General features: G+C 47.2%; 1 protein-coding gene across 1 annotated transcript; it reads right to left on the bottom strand.

The window, feature by feature from the left end:
• Positions 1-1,542: 1,542 nt before the first annotated feature.
• Positions 1,543-27,358, bottom strand: FAM3B (FAM3 metabolism regulating signaling molecule B). The gene is made up of 8 exons (XM_029046655.2): positions 27,237-27,358; positions 17,124-17,267; positions 12,435-12,558; positions 10,982-11,040; positions 9,767-9,817; positions 4,859-4,946; positions 2,983-3,115; positions 1,543-2,211 (listed from the first exon to the last, which is right to left on the bottom strand). The coding sequence occupies exons 1-8, from the start codon at positions 27,253-27,255 to the stop codon at positions 2,122-2,124; spliced, it is 708 nt and encodes a 235-aa protein (XP_028902488.1). The 5' UTR covers positions 27,256-27,358; the 3' UTR covers positions 1,543-2,121.

Below are 27,358 nucleotides of genomic sequence, written 5' to 3'. Positions count from 1 at the left end.
TCACTGCTGAACACCCACTGTTGGGGGCGGGGTGGGGAACGGGGCAAGTCCTGGGTGGCTGGGGCGGCCTTGCATTGGGCCTGGAGACCTGGGGCCCGTGACAGAGTTATTATTATTATTATTACTGTTATTAATAAGTATAGTATATGTTAATCATTTACTATGTGCTAGGCACTGTTCTAAGCTCTGGGATGGATACAAGCAAATCAGGTTGGACAAAGTCCCTGTCCCACTTGGCGTTCACTGTTTTCATCCCCATTTTGCAGATGAGGTAACTGAGGCACAGAGAAGTAGTCATTTGCCCAAGGTCACACAGCAAACAAGTGGCAGAGGCGAGACTAGAATCCGTGACTTTCTGCCTCCCAGGCCCGTGTTCTATCCAGTACACCATAGTGACAACCGAGAAGATTGGGGTCCCGGCTGCAAACCAACATGCCGCTGGCTACCGGGATGTTGAGTGGGTGTTTGCTGGCAGTGGAGGCCACTTGCAGTACTCAATATCCCGGACACCCTTTGGACGACCCCTTTCTCTCCCCACACACGGCGCCGGACAGCGGACAGACCAGCTGAAAACCGGACTGTCATATAAATCCACACAAATGTCCACTCTAGAGCTGGAGAATCCTAGCGGTCCCGGCACCGAATCCTACCTGTGAGCAGTTGGGCCATGGGAATCTTCTGCTCCCTCCAGGAAGGAGTGGCTGTGTTCTGGAAGGTTTTGCTGGGAGGAGAAGGCATCCAAGCCCACTTACCTGAGCTGCTCAGATGTGTTTCCTGGCTGATGGTCCAGAAAAAGTGAAACCAGGAAAAAGTCTGGCTGCTAGTAAGTGATTCTTGCCTGGCCTGAGATGAACACCTGAATTCTCTCTCTCAGCTGTACAAGCTGAGCTCTCTTTAATAGTACAGTGAGCACACAGTAAGTGCTCACTAAAAATCATTGAATGAATAGTAATGATAAGAAAAGGAGGTGAATAGTGAACCAGGTCTATGCGAAGTACAGAATAAAGAAGTGATGTGTTCTCTGCCCCACAAAAAGAGCTTGCATTCCATCAGGGGAGACAAACATTAAAATACTGAAGTAGTTAAAATGTGCACTTGAAATTGGCCGTGCATTTACCAAACAAGTAAAAGTTTCTCTTCAAGTATCACAGAATGGGCCCCATAGGAACACCTGAAGGGAGAGGTTGGAGGAAAAGAAGCAAGACAGGACAGTAGGGTATTCTCATGGACTGATAACACTTTCCCACGATGACTAGAGTACCGCCCGCTTTTCAGATGGCAAAAGATGGGTCTTGCATTTTCAGGATATTATTTTCAAATAAATCCTATGCCTCCCTTTGAGGTTTTAACTGGGTGGAGCTTGCATCCTACCCAAAGAGGACACCCCACGGCGTCCCGATTTCCAATCTGTAACGATCTTCACTGCTCTCCTCTGAATTCAGTAGTAAACTCGCCAAACGTGTGATTGGAAAACTGTGCAGGTCCACATTTCGGATGAGATGCGAATAGACCGACTGGGTTCCGACACACCAAAACAGCGGGTAAAATCCCAAAGAATATATTTATTTAATAAGGAGAACTTTCTTTTTAGAAAAATTACAAGAGGTCTGAGGTACAAGTTTCGTTAAATCCTTCTCTTTGGATCACACCCGATGGCGGAGCTATGACGCTTCCGGGGAGGAGGCAGGACCAGCCGGGGTGGAGATAATTTTTGGAGTGACGAAGCCAAAGGCAGGAGGACAGGGGAAAGACCCATCTCTGCCAACTGCACCCCAGTGCCCCATGCCAAGATAGAAAGATAATGGCTCTCCACACACACTACTCCTCCCGACCCTCCCTCCCTGATTTCACTCATTCAGTCGTATTTATTGAGCCCTTACTGTGTGCAGAGCACTGTACTAAGTGCTTGGGAGAATACAATAGAACAATAAGGAGACACATTCCCTGCCCACAGAGAGACCCTTTTACTCATCCTCGGGGAAGCACATTGATTGGTTAGAAGCTCTCCGTGTGGGTTCAGGACTTCCCAAGAGGCTCCTAACCTCCTCGTGCATGAGTTCAGCAGATCTAACAATGCCCATATTAAAATAGAAGGTAGATTTCTTTAAAAAGCCACATATTTTAACTGGGTTTTCGGGGGATACATCCTTCTATCTGGATTTCTGCCGGCCAGCCGGAGTACCTGTTCTTTGCGTTGTCAGAATGGTTGATCTGTTGAGAAAATACACAAGTACAACAGTAAAGAGCTTGCTTAATTTTGGGGTGGGAAAGAAATGCTTCCTTGTGTCACCATCTGTTATGGCGACTCTTGGATCCTGAGCGTGCGGTCAGTGTGCGACTGAAGTCAATAGGGCCAAGTTAGAATGGTCTGGGGTTGTTTTCTTCCCTTTAATTCTGAGGATCTTCTGATTAGATTGCCCTCCAGGATTTTGTAATGATCCTACTTCTGGTATATTCTCCCAAACAGGATTTGATAGGTGCTTAACAAATGCCATTGATAATGATGATGATGATGCTGATCATTGTGCTCGGGTGATAAATTATTGATTCATGTGTCTGTCTCCCCTTCTAGACCGTAAGCTTGTTGTAGACAGGAAATCTATCTACCCACACTGTTGTGTACAGTAAGCGCTCAATAAATACTACTGATTAACTGTGGATTCAGCTGGTCTGTACTCCCAGTGTCCCCTCCCTCGCCACAAGCTTGCTTACACATTTGCTTGTAAACTTTTAAGATTCGGATGGTTTTCTTTTTGCATACAGAGTAAGTACATTTTTATCTCTTTCTCCATGAAATAGGGATGTCTATGACTGTTATCTGATGAAAACCCATATTCTCAGGGAGCCTACAATCTCATTTGGGGAACTGGGCTTCCTTCTCCAAGCAGCTACTCTCAACACAGCCTGACCCAGGGTTTTACAAGACTGACAGTTAAGAGAGGTGTCACGGCACTGGGGCAGAACCACTTAGAAACAACTTACCTTTTCTCTCTGCAAATAGTCAGGGAGCTGAAAGCCTTTTGCAGCTAGAAAGACCCAACTTGACCTGAAGCGCATGTTCTGGATTTCTTTACTGCCAAGGGCTTCTATGGCACTTTTGGCATCATTCTTTAATCTGCCCCAAATTAGAGGAAGAGTGAGAATTCAACAACTTTAAGTGAAAGTCACAGTAATCCATGCTAAGTATAACAATCTCTGATGGGAATTTATAGTCTCTCTGGATTGTGAGTTTCTCAATCGACCAAACTTTTAAAGCTGTGAGCTCACTCCCCATACTCATTTAGCTCTGCCATTTGCCTGCTGTGTGACCTTGCTTGGGCAAGTCACTTCACTTCTCTGTGCCCCAGTCTCCTTATCTGTAAAATGGGGATTCAGGTCCTGTTCTACTTTTCACTTTCATCGTGAGCCTGAAGTGGGGTGGGGTCTGTGTCTGACCTTCAGCTTGACACATAGAGAGTGCTTAAAAATACCACAAATATCATTATTACTACTAGTCCTTTTCACAAAAAGAATATGCCAAAATGTTTCCAAATTTTTCATTTTGGGGCAAACCATTGGATGGAGTTGCCCAAGGGGTTTTGGAATGTTGCTATGATTTAAATAAGTTCCTTTGGCTATTTGTGGCCAACTGTGCCCCCCAGCATTTACTCTTTTATGGACTGGCCTTGTTGACCCTCTTGTTTCTCTGTGCACAAAGACCAATAACATCTGTCCCTTTGTCTTCTGAAGAGACATCGACATACAAAAAACAATCCTGCTGGACCATGGTCATCAAAATCATTTAAATTTAGAACTAAAGCCGCGCGCGTCCTAGTGAATAGAGCTTGGGCCTGGGAGTCAGAAGGACCTGGGTTTTATTCCCTGCTCTGCCACTTGCCTGCTGTGAGACCTTGGGTGAGTCACCTAACTTTTCTGTACCTCAGTTCCCACATCTGTAAAATGGGGATAAAGACTGTAGCCCTATGTGGAACAGGCACTGAGTCCAACCCGCTTACCTTGAATCTACCCCAGTGCTTAGTACAACGCCTGGCAAATAAGTGCTTAACAAATACCATTCAAAAAAAAATCCAGAAAGGGAAGGGGAGGAAAAAAGAACCATCCTGAAAGTGAAAAATAAATTTGGATAAGTCACAGAATTCCAGGAGTTTGGGGTGTTTTTCTGGACGATTTCAGTTGTGTCAATGCCAAGGAAACCAAAACCATGTCTCTCCATGAAGTTCACAGATTGCTGAAGAATTCTAGTACATTTGTTGATTTTTATTCCTTAGACTCTTCCTATCGTTGGATAAGGTCATGGAACATAAATACTGCTTTGTGCTCAAAGCAAGCCTGTCTGTGTCCCCGATAGAAAGAAGAAAAAGAGTAGATCTTTTTCTACCCCGTGGGCACCTTTTAGGCAGCAGGGTCTACTGAAAAGACCTGGATTCTTGTCTGAGCTCTGCCACTGGCCTGCCTGGTCAGGTCATTTAACTTCTCTATGTACCTATTTCCTCATGTGTAAAATGGGAATAAGTTACCTGCTCTACCTCAAAGGAAACCTCTGGCAAATCAGGTATTGGAGTGAAACGAGCTGTTGAAGCAGCAGCACCTGGTGGATAGAGCATGGACCTGGGAGTCAGGACCTGGGTTCTAATCCCAGCACCACCACTTGTCTGCTGTGTGACCTGGGGCAAGTTACTTCACTTTTCTGTGCCTCAGTGACTTCATCTGTAAAATGAGGATGCAGGCTGTGAGCCCCATGTGGGACATGTGTCCGACCTGATTAGCTTGTATCGACCACAGTGCTTAGAACAGTGCCTGGCACAAAACAAGCACTTGACAGGCGCCATTTTAAAAAAGGTGACATCAGCGCTCTTACCTGGTGCTTCCATCATCGTGGGTAACCATAAGAAGGAGAGATCTTTCGGGGGCGTTTTTAATGAAAGCAGTCATGGGTCCAGAGTTATCTGTTGGGAACACACAGAATGGTGATGGGGGTCTTAGCTTTTCTCTCACTCACTCATGCCCTCCCTAGCACTAAGGCAATGTTTAGGGAGGACCCCTCCCCTCTTCCCATCCCCTCAGCACTGTGCTTATTTGTATATATTATTTATTACCCTATTTATTTTGTTAATGAGGTGTATATCTCCATGATTCTATTTCTCTTGATGATGATGTCTTGTTTTGTTCTGTTTTGCTTTACTATCTGTCTCCCCCATTTAATAATGTCCGTATTTGTTAAGCATTTACTATGTGCAGAGCACTGTTCTAAGCGCTGGGGGAGATACAGGGTCATCAGGTTGTCCCACGTGAGGCTCACAGTCTTCATCTCCATTTTACAGATGAGGTAACTGAGGCCCAGAGAAGTGAAGTGACTTGCCCACAGTCACACAGCTGACAAGTGGCAGAGCCAGGATTCGAACCCATGACCTCGGACTTCCAAGCCCGGGCTCTTTCCACTGAGCCACGACTGGGAGCCCATCATTGGGCAGGGATCGTCTCTGTTGCCGGACTGTCCATTCCAAGCGCTTAGTACAGTGCTCTGCACATAGTGAGCGCTCAATAAATACGACTGACTGAATGAATGAATAGTAGCGCGGCTCAGTGGAAAGAGCCTGGGCTTCGGAGTCAGAGGTGATGGGTTCGACTCCCGGCTCTGCCACCTGTCAGCTGTGTGACCGTGGGCAAGTCACTTCACTTCTCTGGGCCTCAGTGACCTCATCTGGAAAATGGGGATTAACTGTGAGCCTCACGTGGGACAACCTGATGGCCCTGTATCTCCCCCAGCGCTTAGAACGGTGCTCTGCACCTAGTAAGCGCTTAACAAATACCACCATTCTGGTAAGCGCTAGAAGCAGCGTGGCTCAGTGGAAAGAGCCCGGGCTTTGGAGTCAGAGGTCATGGGTTCGAATCCCGGCTCCGCCACTTGTCAGCTGTGTGACTTTGGGCAAGTCACTTAACTTCTCAGTGCCTCAGTTACCTCATCCGTAAAATGGGGATTAAGACTGTGAGCCCCACGAGGGACAACCTGATTCCCCTGTGTCTCCCCCAGCGCTTAGAACAGTGCTCGGCACATAGTAAGCGCTTAACAAATGCCAACATTATTATTATTATTATTATTAAATACTATTGAGTGAATGAAAAGACCTTTTCCCAGTGCTAGACGCCCCCTCTAGTGGCGGACGAGGGTAACGCAACGCTTAGGGAGGACCGACCCTTTCCTCGTGCTAGACGTCCCCCTAGTGGCACACGAGGGTAACGCACCTCTCTCATTTGCTCTGAGCCCCGAAAAGCAGCAGCCTTTTCAATTCAGTTCAATCGTGTTTCTCGAGCGCTTACTGTGTGCAGAGCACTGGACTAAGCGCTTGGACAATTCGGCAACAGAAAGAGACAATCCCTGCCCAACAACAGGCTCACAGTCTAAACGGTGGAGACAGACAACGAAACCAAACCGAGCAAAACAACTGGAAAAAAGCCGGGCGTGGGAATCTGAGGACAACAATAATGTTGGTATTTGTTAAGCGCTTACTATGTGCAGAGCACTGTTCTAAGCGCTGGGGTAGATACAGGGGACATCAGGTTGTCCCACGGGAGGCTCACAGTTAATCCCCATTTTACAGATGAGGTAACTGAGGCACAGAGAAGTGAAGTGACTCGCCCACAGTCACACAGCTGATACGTGGCAGAGCCGGGAGTCGGAGTCGAACCCATGACCTCTGACTCCGAAGCCCGGGCTCTTTCCACTGAGCCACGCTTGATTCCAGCCCTGCTCCTCTGACTGCTGCGTGACCTCGGACAAGTCGATTAACGTCTCTGAGCCTCAGTTTCCTCAGGTCTAAAATGGGGATTCAATACTCCCGCCTCCAGTTTCACTTCGCTTCTCTGTGCCTCAGTTACCTCATCAGTAAAATGGGGATTAAGACTGTGAGCCCTGCATGGGACAACCTGATTACCCTGAATCCATCCCAGCGCTTAGAACAGTGCTTGACACATAGTAAGCACTTAAATACCATCATCCTCAATTTAGACAGTGAGCCGCAGGTGAGACAGGGACTGTGTCAGATGGATTATCCCTTAATTACCCCAATTCCAGTACAGTCCCTGGCAACTAGTAAACACTTGGCAAATACCATATAAGCAAGAACAACAAAAAAATGGAGGCCTCGAACTAGCAGGCTTGCAAAGGGGTAAGGGAATCCAGGGCCTTCTGACTCCCGGGGCCGTGCTCTAACCACTGAGTCACAGTGCTTCTCTTGGTGCCTGCTCCTGCTGCTGCAGGGCCGGCAAAAGCGATTTCTTTCTCATCTGTTGCAAAACAAAAGAACCTAAGGATGGCACCAGGAATAGGCAGAAGTAAAAACATAAGTTCTTCCCACAAGGAAGATCCATCCTGGTTGCTATTTTTGATTTTTTAATCCTGCTGTTTTTTTATTTAAATGGAAGTGATGGGGAGTTAGCCAAGTGGTGCCTGGAATTCTTGGAGTTTTGGATGGCCACCCTCGTCCTGGTCATTCTGGTCCCGGGAACTCCTGGGAGACTGGTTTGATCCTGGGTTCTTCCAGAAATTGCAGGTGGGGGGAGAGGGAGGCAGGATCAGGATGAATAAGCCCTTGGTCCCGCTCCATTGAGGGCCCCAGGATAGGCTGGGCCTTCTGATCTCAAAGCCCTCAATGACCACAGAGAGTGGATCCTTCCAACTGTCACGGACCAATGTGGACTTGCTATCCTCTTGCCAGACAGCAAGCTTACTTCTGGCTTCCTCCTCTCAGCACAGGTTTTCCAGCCGCATGGCCCAGTGGAAAGAGCCCCGGCCTGGGAGTCAGAGGACTTGGGTTCTAATCCTGGCTTTGCCACTTGCCTGGAACGTTACCTTAGGAAAGTAACAATATCTCCATGCCTCAGTTCTCTCCTCTGCAAATTAGGGATTTGAACCTGTTCTTCCTCCTGCTTAGACCGCGAGCCCCATATGGCACCCGATGATCTTGTGTCTACCACGGCACTTAGTACAGTGCTTGGCACATAGTAAGCCCTTAAAAACTACCACAGTTATTACTAATACGATTTCATCAAACTTGCTATGATTGTTGATCACTTGACAACTTGAAAGGACTCCTTTCACTCTGTTACAAAAATACCAGTCGTACTTGCCAGTTCTTTAAGTAGGGGGAGGATGAGCCAGAAAGTCCAGTGCTTAGTACAGTCCCTGGCATATGGTAAGTGTTTACCAAATACCAGAATTATTATTATTTTCCCTCTCATTTTTAGGAAAGCCTGAAACCATCCTGCCAACTCACCACCTTCACAATCTTCCTAAGGTACGGAACATTCTTCCTATCATAGTTTCCTTTTATTGCAGTTTTCCTCAAATCCCAAAGATCTCATTAAGAAAATGTAGAGCTGTGGTGCACTTGATGCACAAGCAGCAAGGGATAATGAATAGAACAGCCCTGGGAGTCATGGCTTTTAATCCCGGTTCTGCCACGTGTCTGTTGCGTGACCTTGGCCAAGTCACTTCACTTCTCCAGGCCTCAGTTCCCTCATCTGTAAAACGGGGATGGAGACTGCGTGCCCCACGTTGGGCAGGGACTGTATCCAACCCGATTTACTTGTATTCACACCAGTGCTTAGTACAATGACTGGCAATAGTAAGAGCTTAACAAATACCACAATTATTAATATTATCACTTCAGAAATGCACATGTACACACAACACACACACGCATTTCTTCTGACACTGCGATGTTCTGTATTCAAACAGGCCCACATTGCTGGATAAAGACTCCCTCCTTCCCTTAACCACACCCTACCTCCAGGAACACATAGGGAGAACAGCGGAACTGACCGTAATGTGTTCTATGGCATGGGCGTTCACACTCTGTCAAAATGCCAGTTGTTCAGAGCTTAAGAAGTGAGCCTCAATGATGGACGTGTTCCTTACCAGTGAAGAAACAAGCCAGATTTATGCCAGGAATTAGGCAGCCTTTAAGCATCTGGAGAAGGGTAAGATTCTGGTGGGTGGGGAATGGGTTTTACGCTTGCTTTACTTTCCCAAGCACTGAGTACAGCACTTTGTAGTCAGTAGGCACTCAATAAATATCATTAAGCTCAATAAATATCATTAACTGCTATTACTAACACCACCGCTACCAGAGAGAGGTCCTAGATCTCTGCCGGGATTAATGGCCACTTGAAAGGAGACCAAATCCACCCACTTCCTTTTTTCTTTCATTTTAAACTATGGAAAAGATCATTTTAAGTGATAAACGAAGGAGTACCTCTCAATTCATTAACTCTCCCCTGCTTGTCGTTTATTTTAACGTCGGTCTCCCTCACTTGACTGTAAGATCCTCAAGGGCAAAGATCACGCCTACCGACTCAATCGTCCTCTCCCAAGAGCTCAGTACACTGCTCTGCCCACAGTAAACACTCATAAAATACCCTGAAGTCAGTTTTAAGTCAGAGAAGCAGCATGGTGTACTGGACAGCGCACGGGCTTGCGAGTCAGAAGGACATGGATTCTAATCCTGGTTCTGCCACTTGCCTGCTTTGTGACCTTGAGCAAATCGCTTCACTTCTCTGGGCCCTATCTGTAAAATGGGGATTGAGACTGTGAGCTCCATGTGGGACAGGGACTGTGTCCAACCCAATTTGCTTGTATTCATCCCAGTGCTTACAGTATGCGCTTTAACAAATACCATGACTACTATTTTAGACTCAAATTGAACGGACTTTGGGTGAGTTTCCAACATCAGCTTTCACTGGGAGTCAACAGCTTCCATGTTCTTACCTCCTTCATACATGTCAAAATATTGCGTTTGTGTAACTTTCCCCGTGTTGTCTGGAAAAAAAAAGTGCAGAAAGGTAGTAAGAGCTAAGGGGAACTCCCAGTAAAATCTGAGATGACTGTAAGACTCTAGAGTTTCATGATGACATCTATTTAGTGCTGAAGTGTTATGGGTTGAGGCAAAATGCTGATTGAGTTGCCCTCTTTAAGAGAGTCTGAAATGAACATCCTTCTTTTAGGAGGGCGGGGGAGGGATTAAATCTGTGACTGTGGCTCAATCATTTCACCTCTCTATTTCTTCAATTGGAATAATGCACACGGTACACCCCGTTTCTACTCTCTCCTAGCACTGAATCTATCTTCAAAATAGCGCAATTGAGAAGCAGCACAGTTTAGTGGAAAGATCATAGGCCTGGGAGTCGGGTGACCTGGGTTCTAATTCCAGTTCTGCCACTTGTCTGCTGTGTGACCTTGGGAAAGTCACATGCCTTCTCTATGGTCCAGTTCCTTCATCTGTAGAGTAGGGATTGAATATCAGTTCTCTCGCCCCTTTAGAATGTCTCTGTGGGGACAGAGTCTCCCCTGATTACCTCGTAACTACTCCAGTACTTAAAACAGTGCTTGGTGCATAGTAAGCACTTAAATACCTTTATCATTACTATTATTATTATTGTTAAGTAGCAGAAGCTCTAAGTCTCTGCACAAAATTGTATCGTATTGTTGTATCATTCTTTCCCAAGCACTTAGTTCAGTGCTCTGCACCCAGGGAGTACTCAATAGATACCATTGATGAACATACTTTTGGGAGTGATTGGACAGGGCTGCAGAGGTTGGTATTTCATAAAGGATCCTTCTGATGCATTCAATGTTTCCCTGCTGCTGAAGTCACCCTAAGATCCCCTCACCGATTTAAACATCTCTGCTCTTGTCTTTATATACGGAAAGAGCATTTTCACGCTTCTCGCCCATCTATTGTACTTGAGGATTTAGTTCAATTAAAGTTCACACAGCACTTACTTTCAAGACATTAGTGTAGCTTTAGAAGCAGCAGCTCAAGATGATAAAATGATGGAGGTTTTACATTGTGGGAAGTATTACTTTTAAATGCACTGAAACTTAGGGAGGACCAGAGAGGCAGTCACAGGATCCTGATGAGTGACTGAGATTTTATCCTTACAAAACGGACTGAAGAGGGAGGGTAGATAATGCTGAACTTACAGTTCACAATGGCTATGTTGATACCTCTGGCCACATTACCCTTCTTTTCGCCTATGAGCCTGCAATACAAAAGTCAAGCAGTCCATCAAATCCCGGTCTGGTGTTGGATGGGCTGATTTGGTTAGTGAATCAGAGAGAGTTTCTCCCCTTCTGAAAGTCCATGAATTCCTTCAGACCTCCATGCTCACAGTCAGCTCTGCCCCTGACCTGTTGTGTGACCTCTCTGGGCTCAGTTCCCTTATCTTTAAAATGGGGATAAGATAGTTGTTCTCCCTCCTTCGAACACTGCGAACCTCAGGTTGGACAGAGACTGGTCTGAACTGAGCATCTTGCGTGAACCTCAGTGCTTAGCACACAGTATGCATCCTTACTGAATGCATAATTATAAATACTAAACTATAGCTCCATTGCTCCAAAGAGCCCTCACCTAGGCAAGAGGGAGTGAATCTCTGTAACTCTGTGACCAATGTATTCTCTACTCACCTGCAGGAACAGGCCCAAGACTACGAATCCTGTTTCCAGTCCCCCTCTTTGACCCCCTCTGAGATTAATGATCAAATTGAGGAATCTGTTAAACACCGGAGCTGGCCCAGAACAATTCAAAGTGTTTTTGTTTGAGCAGTGTGTTCCTGTAAGGCCGGAGAAAGGGGACGAGGTTCTGAAGCAAGATCAGTCCCTGACATCAGGGGAAATGCGATGATCTGAATTTTGTCCCACCAAACATTCAGCCTTGACTCCAGGACCAGAAGAAACCAAGCTGTTGCGGCTAACCGTTCCGTGAGCAAACGACTTCGGGCTTCCCCAGAGCTCCCACTGTCAAACAGCACTGATGGGAACCGTGACGTTGGTTCACAGTGAGCTTCACTTGGTATTTTGTCCTCACTGGGTCACTCAAGAAAATTTGCTTGATAGCTTTTACCCACGGAAAGGGAGTAGGTCAACTAAGCCATACCCCTGCCTCCAGATAGGGTTACAACATCCCTGTCAGGTGAGAGCCAGGCCTGCAGTAAGGACAGGGACAAGTGCAGCTATCATCGGGTTCAAGGTCAAGGTTAAGAAGTCTGGGTTGTCTCCTCTCAGCCCACAGGCAGGGTGGGAGAGTTTCATTTACCTCTCTGGAGCGTTAAATCTGTACACGGATCAACCCGGGTGTTTGAAGCGATGCAGGTACCCAGGCAGCTTTTTGTAGCGGAACACCCGCAGATGCTAATTCTGACTGCAGTGAACCTAATGACCGCAGCAGCCAAACTTGGTTTCGTGCTTCTCTGAAGAGTGAGAGGGCACCCTTTCTTCTGCAGTTCCATTCCAGGTTGGCATAAAAGATAATCCACCTTTTCAGAAAACTCATTTTTTCAGCTTAGAACCACAAGACAACTCTACAACGTCGACTATGATGACTATTACTTCTAATACTATCACAAAAACAACTTAGTGGGCATTTTATGGTACTTACAGCTCGTCTTCAAAACAAATTTTGGCAAAATTATCCTTTCCACCGCCGCTAAGCAGCCGGTAGGCATAGGTGTCGGGAGGGCAAGCAGTCCAGTGATCGCATTTCTGTCTCTTCGGGGGCGGCGCTGGAAAACCAAACCGTGGGGTGAGACTCCGTCTTTAGATCAGTGCCGGAAAGACCCCTGAGTATGGGAGCCCGCTGCTAGTTTATGAACTGGGATAGATGTACACCTAATGAGGTTTTTGATGTTGGCTGTTATACCCTCAAGGCAAATAACCTGAACTCTTCTTTGTATTATACTCTCTCAAGCTCTCAGTACTCTGCACACAGTGAATATTCAATAAATACCACCGATGGATCGATTGATTCAGAGTCCCCGGGAAGGGTTCTCAACCACTAAGAGCCGATCTGAGGAGGGCAGGTTATGAATCAAAGGTATATTTTGAGCTCCTGGGTAATATGCACTGATTGAGTTCATTCATTCGGTTGTACTTATTGAGCACTTACTGCGTGCAAAGCACTATACTAAGTGCTTGGTAGAGTAAATACAACGACCAACGGACATGTTCCCCTCCCACAAGAAGTTCACTGTTTAAGAAGTGCTTGGGAGAATACCATGGAAGCAAGGCAAACGTTTCCTCCCCTCAGGGAGCTTACAGTCTAGTGGGGGAGGAAGGACAATGTAACAATAATGATCATAATAACCATAATAATAAATGTGGTACGCCTTAACGTTTACCAAATGCCAAGAGCCACACTAAGAGCTAGAGTAGATACAGGACAATCGGATCCCGCACGGGGCTCCCAGTTTAAGTAGGAAGGGGGACAAGTATTGAATCCCCATTTTGAAGATGAGGAAACTGAGAAGTTAAGTGGTTTGCCCAAGGTCACGCAGCAGTAAGTGGTGGAGGTGGGATGAGAACCCAGGTCTCCCGCCTCCCAGGCTCGTGCTTCTTCCACTAGAGCATGCTTCCATCACATCATTCCTAGGCTACCACGAATGCTGTTCCATTGTGTTTCTGTCTGTCTCTTTCCTCTCCCTCTCCCGGTGCCCTCAGTTGGCTCCTTCCCCTAATGGAACCAACAACCCACAGTTCTTTCTTTTTGCTCATCACTGGTTCGTCTTTCTGTTCTGCTGCCTGCATCTGCTGAAGCATTTAAAACTTCGCCCAGGTGGATCTGACCTTTCCTCCTAGGGGGCCTGGGACCCCCACCACCTGTTTTGAAAGATCTTGGTTCACAAAGATGAAAGCATCAAAATTAAAAGGTTTTCAAAGGGAGCAGATTCAAAGAACATCACAGGGAAACCATTTGATAAGGTCTCATTAGTGGTCACATCACACAACACACATTTATTCTAATGGTGCTTGTTAATCACTTACTATGTGCCAAGCACTATATTAAGTCCTGGGGTAGACTGCAGATAATCGGGTTGGACACAGTCCCTATCCCACTTGGGGCTCACAGTCCTAATCCCCATTTTACAGATGGGGAAAATGAAGCACAGAGAAGTTAAGGAAATTCCCTAAGGTCACACAGCAGGAAGTGGCAGAGCAGGGATTAGAGCCAGGTCCTCTGACTCCTAGGCCCGCGCTCCTTCCACTAGGCCATTCTCAGCTGAATCCTGCAGAACGTTTCTCTTTACTTACAAAGGACTCATATCTGTTAAGACCTTTGTCTTCAGTAATGATTCTGAAAGGGTTTCAGTTTGTAAGCAAGGGGGCTGAGATTGTCCCGAAACAGATTTTAGGAAATGTGATCCATTAGGGCACGCTGTGGCAGTGATTATAATGAGTAACCCTGTGTTCCCTTTGCCTCCCTACCTACAAGAGAGAGAACTGGATCTCCCTCAGCCTCCGTTTCTATGTTTTGGTCTCTGCCTCTTTCCATCTTGTCTCTCTGCCTCAGGGTGTCTGTCTGTCTCATTCTTCTTCCCCTATCTCTGACCCATGAGATGCTTTTGTCTCTTTGTGAACGTGAATCTCTGTGCTTACCCACTCTGGTGCCCGTGGGCATGCCCAAAGCAGGAGACAGAGATTCCATTTCCTCTGTTAATGGAAGGACGGTCTAGGCTTGTTGGGCATTCTAGGGAAAATGGGCTTGGCTGCCTCGAACAACAGTGGTCCCCTTTAGTCAATGGCATTTATTGAGCACTTACTTGGCGCAGAGCACTGTATTAAGTGCTTGGGAGAATACAGTTCAGAGTTAGCTGACACATTCCCTGCCTACAGCGAGCTCAGGCTAGAGGCCTATATGTTCCTGATTAGAAGGCAGGGAATGCAGGATTTGGCATTTTCTAGTCAAATTTTGACCACTCAGATACTACAACACCTAAGCACGAGAGACTCTGATGCAAAGCCATTTGCCCATTCGCACAGGTTTGTGACCTGCTAAAACCAACTGAGAAGGAATGCCAAGCTGCCTCTGGCAGGGGGAGGAGGGAAGGGGAGGGGGAGACCCAGGTGGGGGCTAGTGCTTTTATCTAATTAGAAAGGGGTTGAAGAAGTGGAAGAATCGATTGAACTTGAAAACTGAATGGCTGTTCCACCGGGATATCATTTTCCCATTTCTTACTTTCCCGAGAACAGTGCTAAGAGAAACAGGAACAAGCCATTAAACACCGCACATGATCAGAGGCCCCATTTCTGCTCTGCCTCCCATGCAAACCACCTGGGTTTCCCCAAGATAATAACATAGTCCAGCCTGGAGTGAACGTGAGACAGGCGTTAGAGGGAGGCTGGGACTGAAATGGGAAACCAATCAGGAATCAGGCCAGGAGCAAAGGAAGGTGAAGTAAATATGAAGGCCCAGGATTCAGAATTTGTTGGTTATAATGAGTTATTTGTATTAGCCATTTGTCCAGTGGTAAAGAGGAGCTGTCTTTCAGATCTGATCCTGAATACATAAACCATGGGAAGGAAGGCTTGGGCATTTTCTCTTCTGAGTGAAAAGGACTCAGAACAATTTCAGGCCTATTGGATGTGCAACTCTTCTCAGTAGAAGCAGCGTAATGGATTCGGCACGGGCCTGGGAGTCAGAAGGAGCTGGGTTCTAATCCCAGCTCCACCACTGTCTGCTGTGTGACCTCGGGCAAGTCACTGAACTTCCCTGTGCCTCGGTTACCTCACCTGCAAAAAGGGGATTAAGACCGATCCCCTTGCGGGACATGGACTGTGTCCAACCTGATTGGCTTGTATGTACCCCCAGTACTTGGTACAGTCCCTGGCACACAGTAAGCGATCAACAGATTCCATAAAAAATCAATTAGGGCTTTAAATTCCTTATTTCCCAGCAGACCTAGCAGGAGCCAGGCCACAACCAAAGTCACCCACTGGGTTTGGCTCCTCTCTCCCATGAGCTTCTTTGGCTTCCTTATATGCTCCCAGCCTCGCTGATCCTTCTCCAGGGGAACAGCACAGGCAAGGTCTAATGTTTTCCTTCTCCTGCCTCAGGGCTCTCACTCCAGCCAACAGAGCAATCGTGTCAGTGACATTTCCCTATTCTACCTCGTTGGGGAAAGAAAGCAAAGGCACTGTTGGTAAATGTAGGGGTTGCCAGGGAGAGTGGGGGGCGGGAGGAGTAGAACAATCTTTCCAGAGGCCGCTATGTGACTGACCCCCAAACCTGGATTGCTAGCCCCTCCCTCTCTCCTCCTCTGCAGGCTTGCATTTCCTCCTGCCACGGAGGCAATTTCCTCAATATCCTCAGAGAAGAGACTACGGCAAGCAAATGTTCTAGGATTTTACAGCTCCTATATTAAACAATCATCGGCCACTGAATGGGTGGGTCGGAAGAGGGTCTACCGGAAAGAACTCGAGCCTGGGAGTCCGAGGACCTGGGTTCTAATCCGGCCTCTGCCACTTGCTTGCAGGGTGGCCCGTTAAGAGTGGAAGTGCCGGGTGTGCAATGTTGATGCTGGGCCCTACGGCCATGACCCAGTGGGTGGTTGCCTTGGTGATAGCTGCAGTCGGGCTGCTCACGTGAGCCAATCGTTTTTCAGGATTCCCGCCGGGCCAGGTCCCCTAAACGATTCGATCAGTATCCTTCACCGCTGATGACGGAGCCCCAGCAGGCAGAACCAGAACTGGGGATCGATCAGTCATATTTACTGAGCGCTTACTGTGTGCAGAACACTGTATTTAGCATTTGGGAGAGTTCAAGAGTTGGTAGACATGCTCCCTGCTCAGAAGGAGCTTACAGTGTGGAGACTTAATACCAGTTCTCCCTCCTACTTAGACCGTAGATGTGCTTCAGATCGACAATCTCAGATAACGTTCACTAGAGATAACCTTAAGAGAAGATGCGTGGCCTAGTGGAAAGAGTACAGGCCTGGGAGTCAGAGGACCAGCGTTCTAATCCCGGCTCCGTCTCTTGTCCGCTGTGTGACCTTGGGTAAGTCACTTCACTTCTCTGTGCCTCAACAGCCTCATCTATGAAATGGGGATTAAATCCTACTCCCTCTGATTTAAACTGTGAGTCTACATGTGGAACAGGGACTGGGCCCACACCTGATTATCTTGTATATTCCCCAGAGCTTAGTAAAGTGCTTGGCACCAAGTAATCGCTTAACAAATGCTGTCATTATCATCACCACCACTCTGAAGAGTGAATCAATTTGTTTAGAAACAGGCTTGCAGACTGAAAACCCATTTCACTGCCCACAGGAAATAAAGAAATAAGATCACCTACCCTTGATGACTGGTTTCTCACCAATGCTCTGAATTCTGTAAACAGCACTAGACAGATGGTCTTCTGGTATGATCTCTGCAAACAGGTATCCGAAGTACCAGGCACATATGGAGGCAAATATAAGGAACAGACCCTTCACAACACCTAGAGACAAAGAATAGGGCCATTACCTGATAGATAGATAATGTAAAAGATGCCTGCAGCTGTTTTAAAATTTTGCTGTCTCTAGTGGGGGAGTGGCACTGTGACCATTTTGTCTTTAACACAAAAAATGCTTGAAATGTTGCCACCCAACGAGGTGGCAGGATGGTGAGGAGAAACTCCACAACCTCCCCTGCAACCTATCCCTTTACCTGTAAAATGGAAGGGAGGATCTGAAAGCCAGGGTGGGAATAATAGCAATTATTGTGGTATTTGGAGTAGAGGCAGTGTTGTCCAGTGGAGCGAGCACAGGCCTGGGAGTCAGAAGGATCTGGATTCTCATGCTGCCTCCACCACTTGTTTGCTGCATGATCTTGGGCAAGTCACTTGACTTCTCTATGCCTCAGTTACCTCACCTGTAATCTGATTATCTTGTATCTACCTCAGTGCTTAGTACTGAGCTTGACAAATAATAAGCACTTAACAAATACCGTAATAGAGAGAACGGGTATTTTATCTCCTTTATACAGAAGAGAAAACAGAGATGGGAGCATCAGATCAATGGCATTTATCGAGTGCTTACTAAGCGCAGAATACTGTACTTGGTGCTTGGGAGATTACACCGCGACAGAGTCGGTAGGCATGATCCCTGCCCACAAGGAGTTTACAGTTAAGGGACTTCCCTCTGATCACACACAGCCAACAAGTAGTGGAGTTGGCATTAGAACCCAGCTCTCCTGACTCCCAGCCATTAGGCCACACTGCCTCCTTGGTGAATGAGGGATCCATGCACAGTATGGGCCCACCCTTCCCCTGCCCTCCCACTCTCACTGACAATCAGTTGGCACCAGGGCTGTCATGAGGACGTCAGAGTGCGTGTGGCGAAGATGACCCATACAGTGATTCCACAGGGAAGCTAATAAGGAGGCTGGGACACCAATCTGGCTGGAATTAGACCGGGATCTGGGTGGTGGCTCCTGGATGGGGAGGGGAAAGGAGCTTTTGAGAGGTACCGCTGATGAAGAGCACTGAGCTAAAAATAACAATAATAATAATGATAATAATTATGGTACTTGTTAAGCACTAGTGCTCTGCACCTAGTAAGCGCTCAATAAATACAATTGAATGAATGAATGAATGCCAAGCACTGTTCTAAGCACTGGGGTAGATACAAGTTCAAAAGGTTGGACAGGGTCCCTGTCCCACGTGGGACTCACGGTTTTCATCCCCATTTTACAGATGAGGTCACTGAGGTCCAGAGACGTCAAGCGACTTGCCCGAGGTCACACAGCAGATGTGTGGTGTAGCCGAAATTAGAACCCAGGTCCTTCTGACTCCCAGGCCCATGCTCTATCCACTAAGCCACGCTGTGGGTCAAAGCCGGAGAAAGCCAAATTAGGCCTGGATCTCTGCTGACTTTCCTAGCAGCCAGGAACATTTCATAGGTAGGCTTTCCAACTGTCATATTGAAGACAAAGGGTGGGTTTCCCTAAAGCCCTTCAAAGGAAAACAAACCAAACTCTTAGCCTTGTACCTTGATCTCATTTGCTATCTAATTCCTGAAACTTTAGGGCAATTTAGATCACTTCTGGGGGCAATAAAAGGTAAAGGCGCTCTGAGCTAGGGTATGTCGGTTATGTGTCGGTTCCTGGGATGGGGGAGGGGAAAGGAGGGAAATGAAACCGAGAGCTAAAGACAGGGCAGGCTGGCCAGATTGGCAGTCTGCTGAGTGCAAAGTCCTGTTAGAGCTCTTTGGTTTCTGCAAGGGAGAAGGTGGCTTACATACACTAAAAAACCTTCCAACTGAACCAGAGAGATGGCACGCACACTAAATATAACTACAAAAGGAAAAGGAATGTAAGCAGTAGAGCGTAAAGAAAAAAATCCATAAGAATCCCACCCGAAGAAGCTTATACTTTCATTTTCAGAGATGTCCTTTAGTTCTGAGAGGCTGAGGAACAGGCTGACCGGAGCCAAGAAGAGAAAATCTGGGAAGGCTCCACGGAAGAGGCAGATTTGGACGGCATTTTATCGGAGGGAAGTGACATGGTCTGGTGGAGAGGAGATGGAAAAATGTTCCTAGTAGGGAGAGCAGAATGAGCAGCGGCCCAAAGAAGGGAAAGCAGTGTGGTCTAGTGCATAAAGCATGGGCCTGGAAGTCAGAAGGACTTGGATTCTAATCCTGGCTTTGCCATTTGCCTGCTGTGTGATCTTGGGCAAGTCACTTACCTTCTCTGTGCCTCAGTGACCCCATCTGTAAAATGGGGATTAAAACTGCTAGTCCCATGTGGGACAGGCTCTCGTTATATCCCGGCTAGACTACTGTGTCAGCCTTCTCTCTGACCTCCCTTCCTCTTCTCTCGCCCCGCTCCAGTCTATTCTTCACTCCGCTGCCCGGCTCATCTTCCTTCAGAAACGATCTGGGCATGTCACTCCCCTTCTTAAACAACTCCAGTGGTTGCCTATCAACCTCCGTTCCAAACAAAAACTCCTCACTCTAGGCTTCAAGGCTCTCCATCACCTTGCCCCTTCCTACCTCTCCTCCCTTCTCTCTTTCTACCACCCACCCCGCACGCTCCACTCCTCTGCCGCCCACCTCCTCACCGTCCCTTGGTCTCGCCTATCCCGCCGTCGACCCCTGGGCCACGTCCTCCCACGGTCCTGGAACGCCCTCCTTCCTCACCTCCGCCAAACTGATTCTCTTCCCCTCTTCAAAACCCTACTTAAAACTCACCTTCTCCAAGAGGCCTTCCCAGACTGAGCTCCCTTCTCCCTCTACTCCCTCTACCACCCCCCCTTCACCTCTCCGCAGCTAAACCCTCTTTTCCCCCTTTCCCTCTGCTCCTCCACCTCTCCCTTCCCCTCCCCACAGCACTGTACTCGTCCGCTCAACTGTATATATTTTTGTTACCCTATTTATTTTGTTAATGAATTGTACATCGCCTTGATTCTATTTAGTTGCCATTGTTTTTACGAGATGTTCTTCCCCTCGACTCTATTTATTGCCATTGTTCTTGTCTGTCCATCTCCCCCGATTAGACTGTAAGCCCGTCAAACGGCAGGGACTGTCTCTATCTGTTGCCGACCTGTTCATCCCAAGCGCTTAGTACAGTGCTCTGCACATAGTAAGCGCTCAATAAATGCTATTGAATGAATGAATGACTGTGTCCAATCTGATTAGCTTAGATCTCCCCCAGAGTTCAGTACAGTGCCTGGCACATAGTAAATACTTAACAAATATTATAAATAAAGAAAAAAAAAGGGAAAGCCAAGTGCAGAGAGTGGCAGACAGGTTGGCTTGGCTGGAGAGAGAAACAAGAGTGGAGGGTTATTGGGACAATGAGATAATTAGGGCAATTAGGAGAGGTGCAGCTATTTGCAGAAGGGCTTTCAAAACCTAGATATATGAAATGGAGGCAGATAGAAGCCACTTGGAGCCACCTTAAGTCCCTAGGGAGGATTGGGGCGGGACCCAAGCCAGGCTCCAGGGAGAGGGTGCTGCTGCAGCTGGGGTCCGACAGTTCTACAAGGAAGCTTTTGGAGTAGAGTCAAACTACTGCTGATGACTGAACTATGGGGAAGGATCCATTTCCCTCACCCTGTGGAGCAAACAAAGCCTTAATTCCTCTATTAATCAATCAATTCTATTTATTGAGCGCTTACTGGGTACAGAGCACTGTACTAAGTGCTTAGGGCAGGAACTCAGTGAATCCCTGCTGTACTCAGAAAACCTGCCTTTGACTAAAGGCCCGGTGAACTTGGCTTCGAGAGCCTATCTGGGCCAGCTATGAGACTGGGGAAGGTAGTTAGCTATTCGCGGTTTAGAGGACCTGAGCATTGAGATTTCTCAGGAGATGATCCAAAGCTGTGAAATTTGGTATCATCACAGTTTCTCTAAGTCTGCCAGTCTCGGAATTCCTATCTTCTTCCTTCAAGTTTTCTGGACTTATAGAGGAAGGGAACCTTTTATTCTTGGGCACAAAACAAGCTTGTGATACAGAACACCTTGTCACGCTTGTGCCTAAATGTGAAGACTAAACTGCTGTTCTACAGGATTTATTCAGTTTTGACAGAGTAAATGGAATGTGAGGAATTTGTCTAATTGCTTTGGGACATAAGATTTTTTTTCTCATGTTGTATTATGTTCACATCAATGGGGAGGCTTTCACTACAGTTTACATCTCCATAACTGTGTACTCTCTTCTATATACCAGATATATTTCTTCTATATCCCTCTGGTGCCAGGTAGGTTCTACATGCCTAGTTATGGATCTAACTGTTAGATGGAAAAATGCTTTTGGAAGAGCATGAGCATGGAATTAATAATTCTCCAGACTGTAAGCACCTTGTGAGCAAGGAACGGACCTACCGAATGTTTTATTGTGCTCTCTCAAGGACTCAGTACAGTGCTCTGCACACAGTAAGTTTTCAAATACCACTGACTAAGAAACAAACCATCACCCAAAGCAGCAAATAAAGTCTTACCACTCCCTTCCACAAGCCAGGTTTCTAAAAAACATAAGTAATTACCAGATCAAATCAGTTAATCAATCAATTGCATTAAGTGCTTACTGTGGGCAGAATACTGTACAAATGCTTGAGAGAGTAGAGTATAACCAAGTTGGTAGACATGTACCCTGCCCCCAATGAGTTTACAGTCTAGACGTGGAGATGGACATTCATATAAATAAATTACAGATATGCATATAAGTGCTGTGGGGCTGAGAGAGGGGTGACTAAAAGGTGCAGATCCCAAATGCAAGGACTACACAGTGGGAGAAGAGGAAATAAGGGCTTGGTCAGGGAAGCCTTCTTGGAGGAGATGTGCTGGATCAGGCCCCTGGTCCATATAGCACAGTAGTCAATCCATGACAGTGGCAGAAAGGTACTAGAAGGAACTCAGTAATGGATTCCTTGCCATCCACTCCAATGATTAGAATATAATGTGGATTCACATAGCCCTTATTTGTCCAAAGGATTTTCTATTACTTACGTCACCCTTTCCACAGGCTGGTGATGTTGGAAGAGGCAGATAATGTCATCTCCATTTTATAGATGGGAAATAGAAGAACTTAGAAGTTAAGTGACTTGCCCAAGATCTCCCAGCGGGCTAGTGACACAGCTGGGACTAGAACCTGGGTCTCCTGAGGTTCTCTACTTCATCTTCCCACTGATAACCATCTAACAACCCTAACTTTTCCTGTAGGCCCCTAACTTTCCTTCCAAAAAATCCATTATATTTTTCATCCTTAAATGTATTCAGATCCTTCTCAGATCTACTATTTTCAGCCTGCACGATATCATCTTCAGAGTTTCAGGTTCTATCCTGTTATGAAATTATGTTTCAATTCCACCACTTATGGAATCCATTTTGCCAATTGACAATCTCCTTTCTGACCTGAATCCCTGATTTTATTGTACATATGGATTGTTTAGCCCATTGGAAAGGGCAGGGACCTGGGAGTCAGAGGACCTGGGTTCTAACTCCAACTTTGCCACTTGCCTCCTGAGTGGCCTTAGGCCAGTTGCTTCACTTCTCTGTGCCTCAGTTTCCTTATCTGGAAAATAGGGATTCAGTATCTGTTCTCCCTCCCCCTTATACTGGGATCTCCAGGTAGGATGGAGACTGAGTCTGATGTGGTTATTTGTATCTACCCCAGAAGTTAGTACAGTGCCTGGCAAATAGTAAGCACTTAAACACCACAATTATAATTATTTTAAAATTATTATTCTAATAAGTCATTAAGTAGGACAATAGCACAATTTCTCAATCTTTTTCACTGGCAGCATTTATAGAAGTGGTAGGAATACTGTTCAACTGGTTCTGAAAGATTTGATAATGGACATCTTAGAATAAATCATTAATTTAGTCCAAATGCTAACTTGGAAGGTGACAGTTTGAACAAAATCAGTAAGGGGATGCGCGTTTATTGAGTATCTCAGGCTGCAGAGCTCGGTGAGAGGTTCCAGGACAGCCTGGTAAAAATCGCTTCCTGACAAGCTGACATGCGTTTGACTTCCTCTTGGCCACTCAGGTAAGTCAGTCCCTTCCCACCCCCAACCTCACCCCCTGCCTTGCCCCTCTTCCATCCTCTCCTCACTACCACCCTTCCTGCTCTCTTAGTCGCTGTCGGCAATTCTCCAGCCCACCCTCCCCAGCACCCAAACACCTCCTCCCCACATTCCTGTGTTCCTCTTCTGGGTCAGCTCAGGTATTTGTCTTTCTTTTGATTTTAAAGTTTTGTGGGTTGTTGGTTTTTTTTTAAAACTGGATGATTACCACTGGCACCACCCCCAGTGCAGGGGCTGTGGTGGCAGTTAAAGGAAAAAAATAATTAGAATATTCACCAAAGAAAAAAGCTGGGACCAATGCCAATTCCAGGTGTGAGGAGGCAGAGAGGAAGACTGAGCGTGGAGGATGGGGCAAAGGTAGGCAGCGGCGCCTGGGGAAAGAAGCCGACGGTGACAGGAAGTGAATCGTGCCCAATTTACTACCTGCTGGGTCTCTCTGATGTGTCGGTGACACCAACCGCCAAATCAGGCATAACAATTTTAAACAAATTGTATCTTGTTAGAGAATTAAGTCAGATAAAGATAATGATAATTTATCCATCTCTCTCCAAGGGAGTCAGGAAATCTCACACCTGCACAAATGCATGTGAGGAGCCCAGGACATTACTGCAAAAGGATTAGCTGTAGTTTGAGTGAATCACAGGTGGGGACAGAGTAGGAAACTCTGAAGAGAGCTGTTCTTTTGATGGTATTTCTTCTAAACCAACATCTATTCTATGTCACCCCGGGTATGTGCCAAATGGAACACTCAGATTAAGAAGAGATCATAGTCATCACCAAGAAGCTTGTGCATCAAGTTGATTGGGATTTTTTTTTAACGACTTCCAGGTCCCACTCCCTTCGGCATCACCCTGACTCACTTCATCGCTTCCTTTGCTCTCCCCTCCCCCACCCGCCCTACAGCACTTATGTTTATATATGTCATTTTATTTATTTATATTGATGCCTGTTTACTTATATTGATGCCTGTCTCCCTTCCTCTAGACTTTGAGCTTGTGGTGGGCAGGGACTGTCTCTCTTGCTGTACTGAACTTTCCCAAGCGCTTATTACAGTGGTCTGCAAACAGTAAGCGCTAATAAGTACGGTTGAATGAACAAATGAATGATGTCTGAGCTATTCTTATTGATGTTTGACTAATGAAGGCAAAACAGACACTCAAATTTAGGTGGGTTATCTCAGTTTTTTCTGGGCAAGAAGTCAGTTGACAGGGAACATGTCTACCAACTCTGTTGTACTGTACTCCCCTAAGTGTTCTGCACACAGAAGTGCTCAATAAATACCGCCAATTGGTTAACGGGTCCTAAGCACTGGGATGTGGTGCATTTGGTAATGAACTTTTCACCTGCTTGTGATCCTGAAGGCTTCTATCTCTCTCCTTACCCCAGTAGGGTCTACCCCTCTTCAAGGGAGAATGCTCTGTCTCCCTGAGGTAGAAAGTGGTGGAGTTTAAATGATAACGTACCTCAGATAATAAGGTGTCTGTTTATTGTAATAGTGTAGTCTAAAAATGCTCTGTTCACAGTAAGCACTCAATGAATACGATTGACTTGACTAATGACTGTAATTTTTGTAAAGTGCTTACTACGTACCAAGGACTGTAATAAACCCTGAGCCAGATAGGGTCAGATTAGACACAGTCCCTGACCCACACAGGGGGGAAGATAAACAAATATTTAATTCCCACTTTACAGATGAGGAAACAGAAGTCCTGAGAAATTAAATGATTTGCCCAAGATCCCACAGCGGACAGGTGGAAGAGTTGAGGTTAGAACTCAGAACTAAGTTCCAACCTTGTGTTCTTTCCACTGCTTCTCTTCTAGGCTCTTTTGTGGTGGATGGGAGGAAGGGAGTATGTGCATCCCTTTAAATTATATATTATAAATGATTTATTGATATTAATATCTGTCTCCCCCTCTAGACTGTAAGCTTATTATGGGCAGGGAACACATCTGCCAACTCTGTTGTAGTCTCCCAAGTGTTTGGTAGAGTGTTCTGCACATATGATGCTGAGACCTAGTACTTTTGGTTTACCAATAAAATCCTCGAAAAGGGCATGAATTCAAGAGAGAAGGTAGAGTTGAAGTAGCCTGGCCTGGGGAAGGAAGAAGGTGGAAGGAGAGAACGCTAAGGGAAGAAAAGTAGTTGGCAATGATATTACACAATTTAGCAAGACTAGATGGACCAAGGATGTTCCGCTGACTGCTTCTGTTTAACTCCGCTGTTTATTCATCCCTGCCAAGAGATGATAGGATGTAAACTATCAGTCAAGGATGCCTGTGCCCTAGACTTCGTCGGAAAGGCATAGGGAAAACCCCAGGTACCAGAACGTAATGAGGACAATGGAACCTTCTCGACTGCAACCCACACTGTTTTACGAAAGAAGAAACCAGAGAAGTTGCTTCTCCTTTTTTTGGGCCCCCTGCCTGCACTACTGAAAGCAAACTGTAACATTTCAGGGTCAGAATTCTTTTCTTTCTCCCCTTGGCTCCTTTCTTATCGTCTTAGCTATTTTATAATTTCCAACTTCCTGTTTCCTCAAGTAGTAGTCGTAGCCTTTGATGGGTGTCACGGACACACACACGCATGCACACGGAGCCAGCCATGGCACTGCAGTCCACTCTCTCCCCCTCGGCCAGGAGACCTCAGATGTCAGTCGGTCGGTCGTATTTATTGAGCGCTGACTGCGTGCGAGCACTGTACTAAGCACTTGGGGGAGTACACTCCGACCAAGTTTGGATGGAGAGGAAAGGGCAGATTTTAGCGATGTTGTGAAGGTGGATTTAGTGATGGATTGAAAATGTGGGTTGAAAGAGAAAGAGGGGGTCAAAGGTAACGCCAAGGATTCGGGCTTGTGACCCAGGAGATGTTCACCAGGGCTGTGTCTCCCCCTCAACACACACACCCTCTCCAACACACCAAACCCCCACAACCCTTGTGGTTCCTGCCAGTCTTTCTCAGGACAGATCCCTGGCCCACAGAGATGCAGGGCCCGGGGAGACCCATGGAGCCAGGATGGTGGACGGGGGCAGGAGACACATGGGACACCCGTGGCAAAGAGGTAGGTGAGTGGCCTTGTCCCACCTCCACCGCCCCACCTGGGACTCCACTGGGGACAGAAATGGAGGGGAAAAGGAGGATGGGGATGAGGGGGGAGTTAAGAGGCAAGGGGAGGAAGGGAAAGCAGGGACTGGGGGGAAGAGAAAGAGGACGATGTGGGGGAAGAGCAGGAGGAGGGGGAAGAGGAGGAGAGGAAAGAGCAGGACAGGTGGGAACAGGAGGAGGGGGGAAAGAGGAGGCCGGGGCGGGGGCGGGGGAGAGGAGAAGGAGGTGTGAGGGGAGAGAAGGAGGTCTGGGGGGAGAGAAGGAGGCCTGGGCGGAGAGAAGGAGAAAGAGGGAGAGGGAAAGAGGGAGAAGGAGGGAAAGAGGTCTGAGAGGGAGAGAAAGAGGTCTGAGCGGGAGGGAAAGAGGTCTGAGAAGGAGGGAAAGAGGTCTGAGAGGGAGGGAAAGAGGTCTGAGAGGGAGAGAAAGAGGTCTGAGGGGAGGGAAAGAGGTCTGAGGGGAGGGAAAGAGGTCTGAGGGGGGAGAGAAGAAGATTGTGTAGGAGGAGAGGAAGGTGGGGGAGAAGGCAGCGGGGGGCGGGGGGAAGAGGAGGACGGAGGGAAAGAGGAGGGAAAGGTCTGCCGCTTCCCCGCCTCCCATTTGTGTCCTGGGGACCTGGGGGACAGCGAAGCCGGGGCAGTGGGAGGGGCAGTGGGATGAGCAGTGGGATGGGCAGTGGTGTGGGCAGTGGTATGAGCAGAGGGATGGGCAGTGGTGTGGGCAGTGGGATGGGCAGTGGGATGGGCAGTGGGGTGGGCAGTGGGATGGGCAGTGGGGTGGGCAGTGGGATGGGCACTCACTAGAGGCGTCTGATCGCATCCTCCTTCGCCCGGCCGGCAAGACGCTGTCCTCGCCACCCGAGTCGCCGGACTCACCGCACCCGCCGCCGCTGCTGCAGCCACCCGTCCCGCTCCTTCTCCTC

This window comes from Ornithorhynchus anatinus, chromosome 18, assembly GCF_004115215.2.
Source record: "Ornithorhynchus anatinus isolate Pmale09 chromosome 18, mOrnAna1.pri.v4, whole genome shotgun sequence".
Lineage (NCBI taxonomy): Eukaryota > Metazoa > Chordata > Mammalia > Monotremata > Ornithorhynchidae > Ornithorhynchus > Ornithorhynchus anatinus.
Note: the sequence above shows the minus strand (reverse complement) of the source record. Positions and strands in the feature narration are given on the sequence as shown.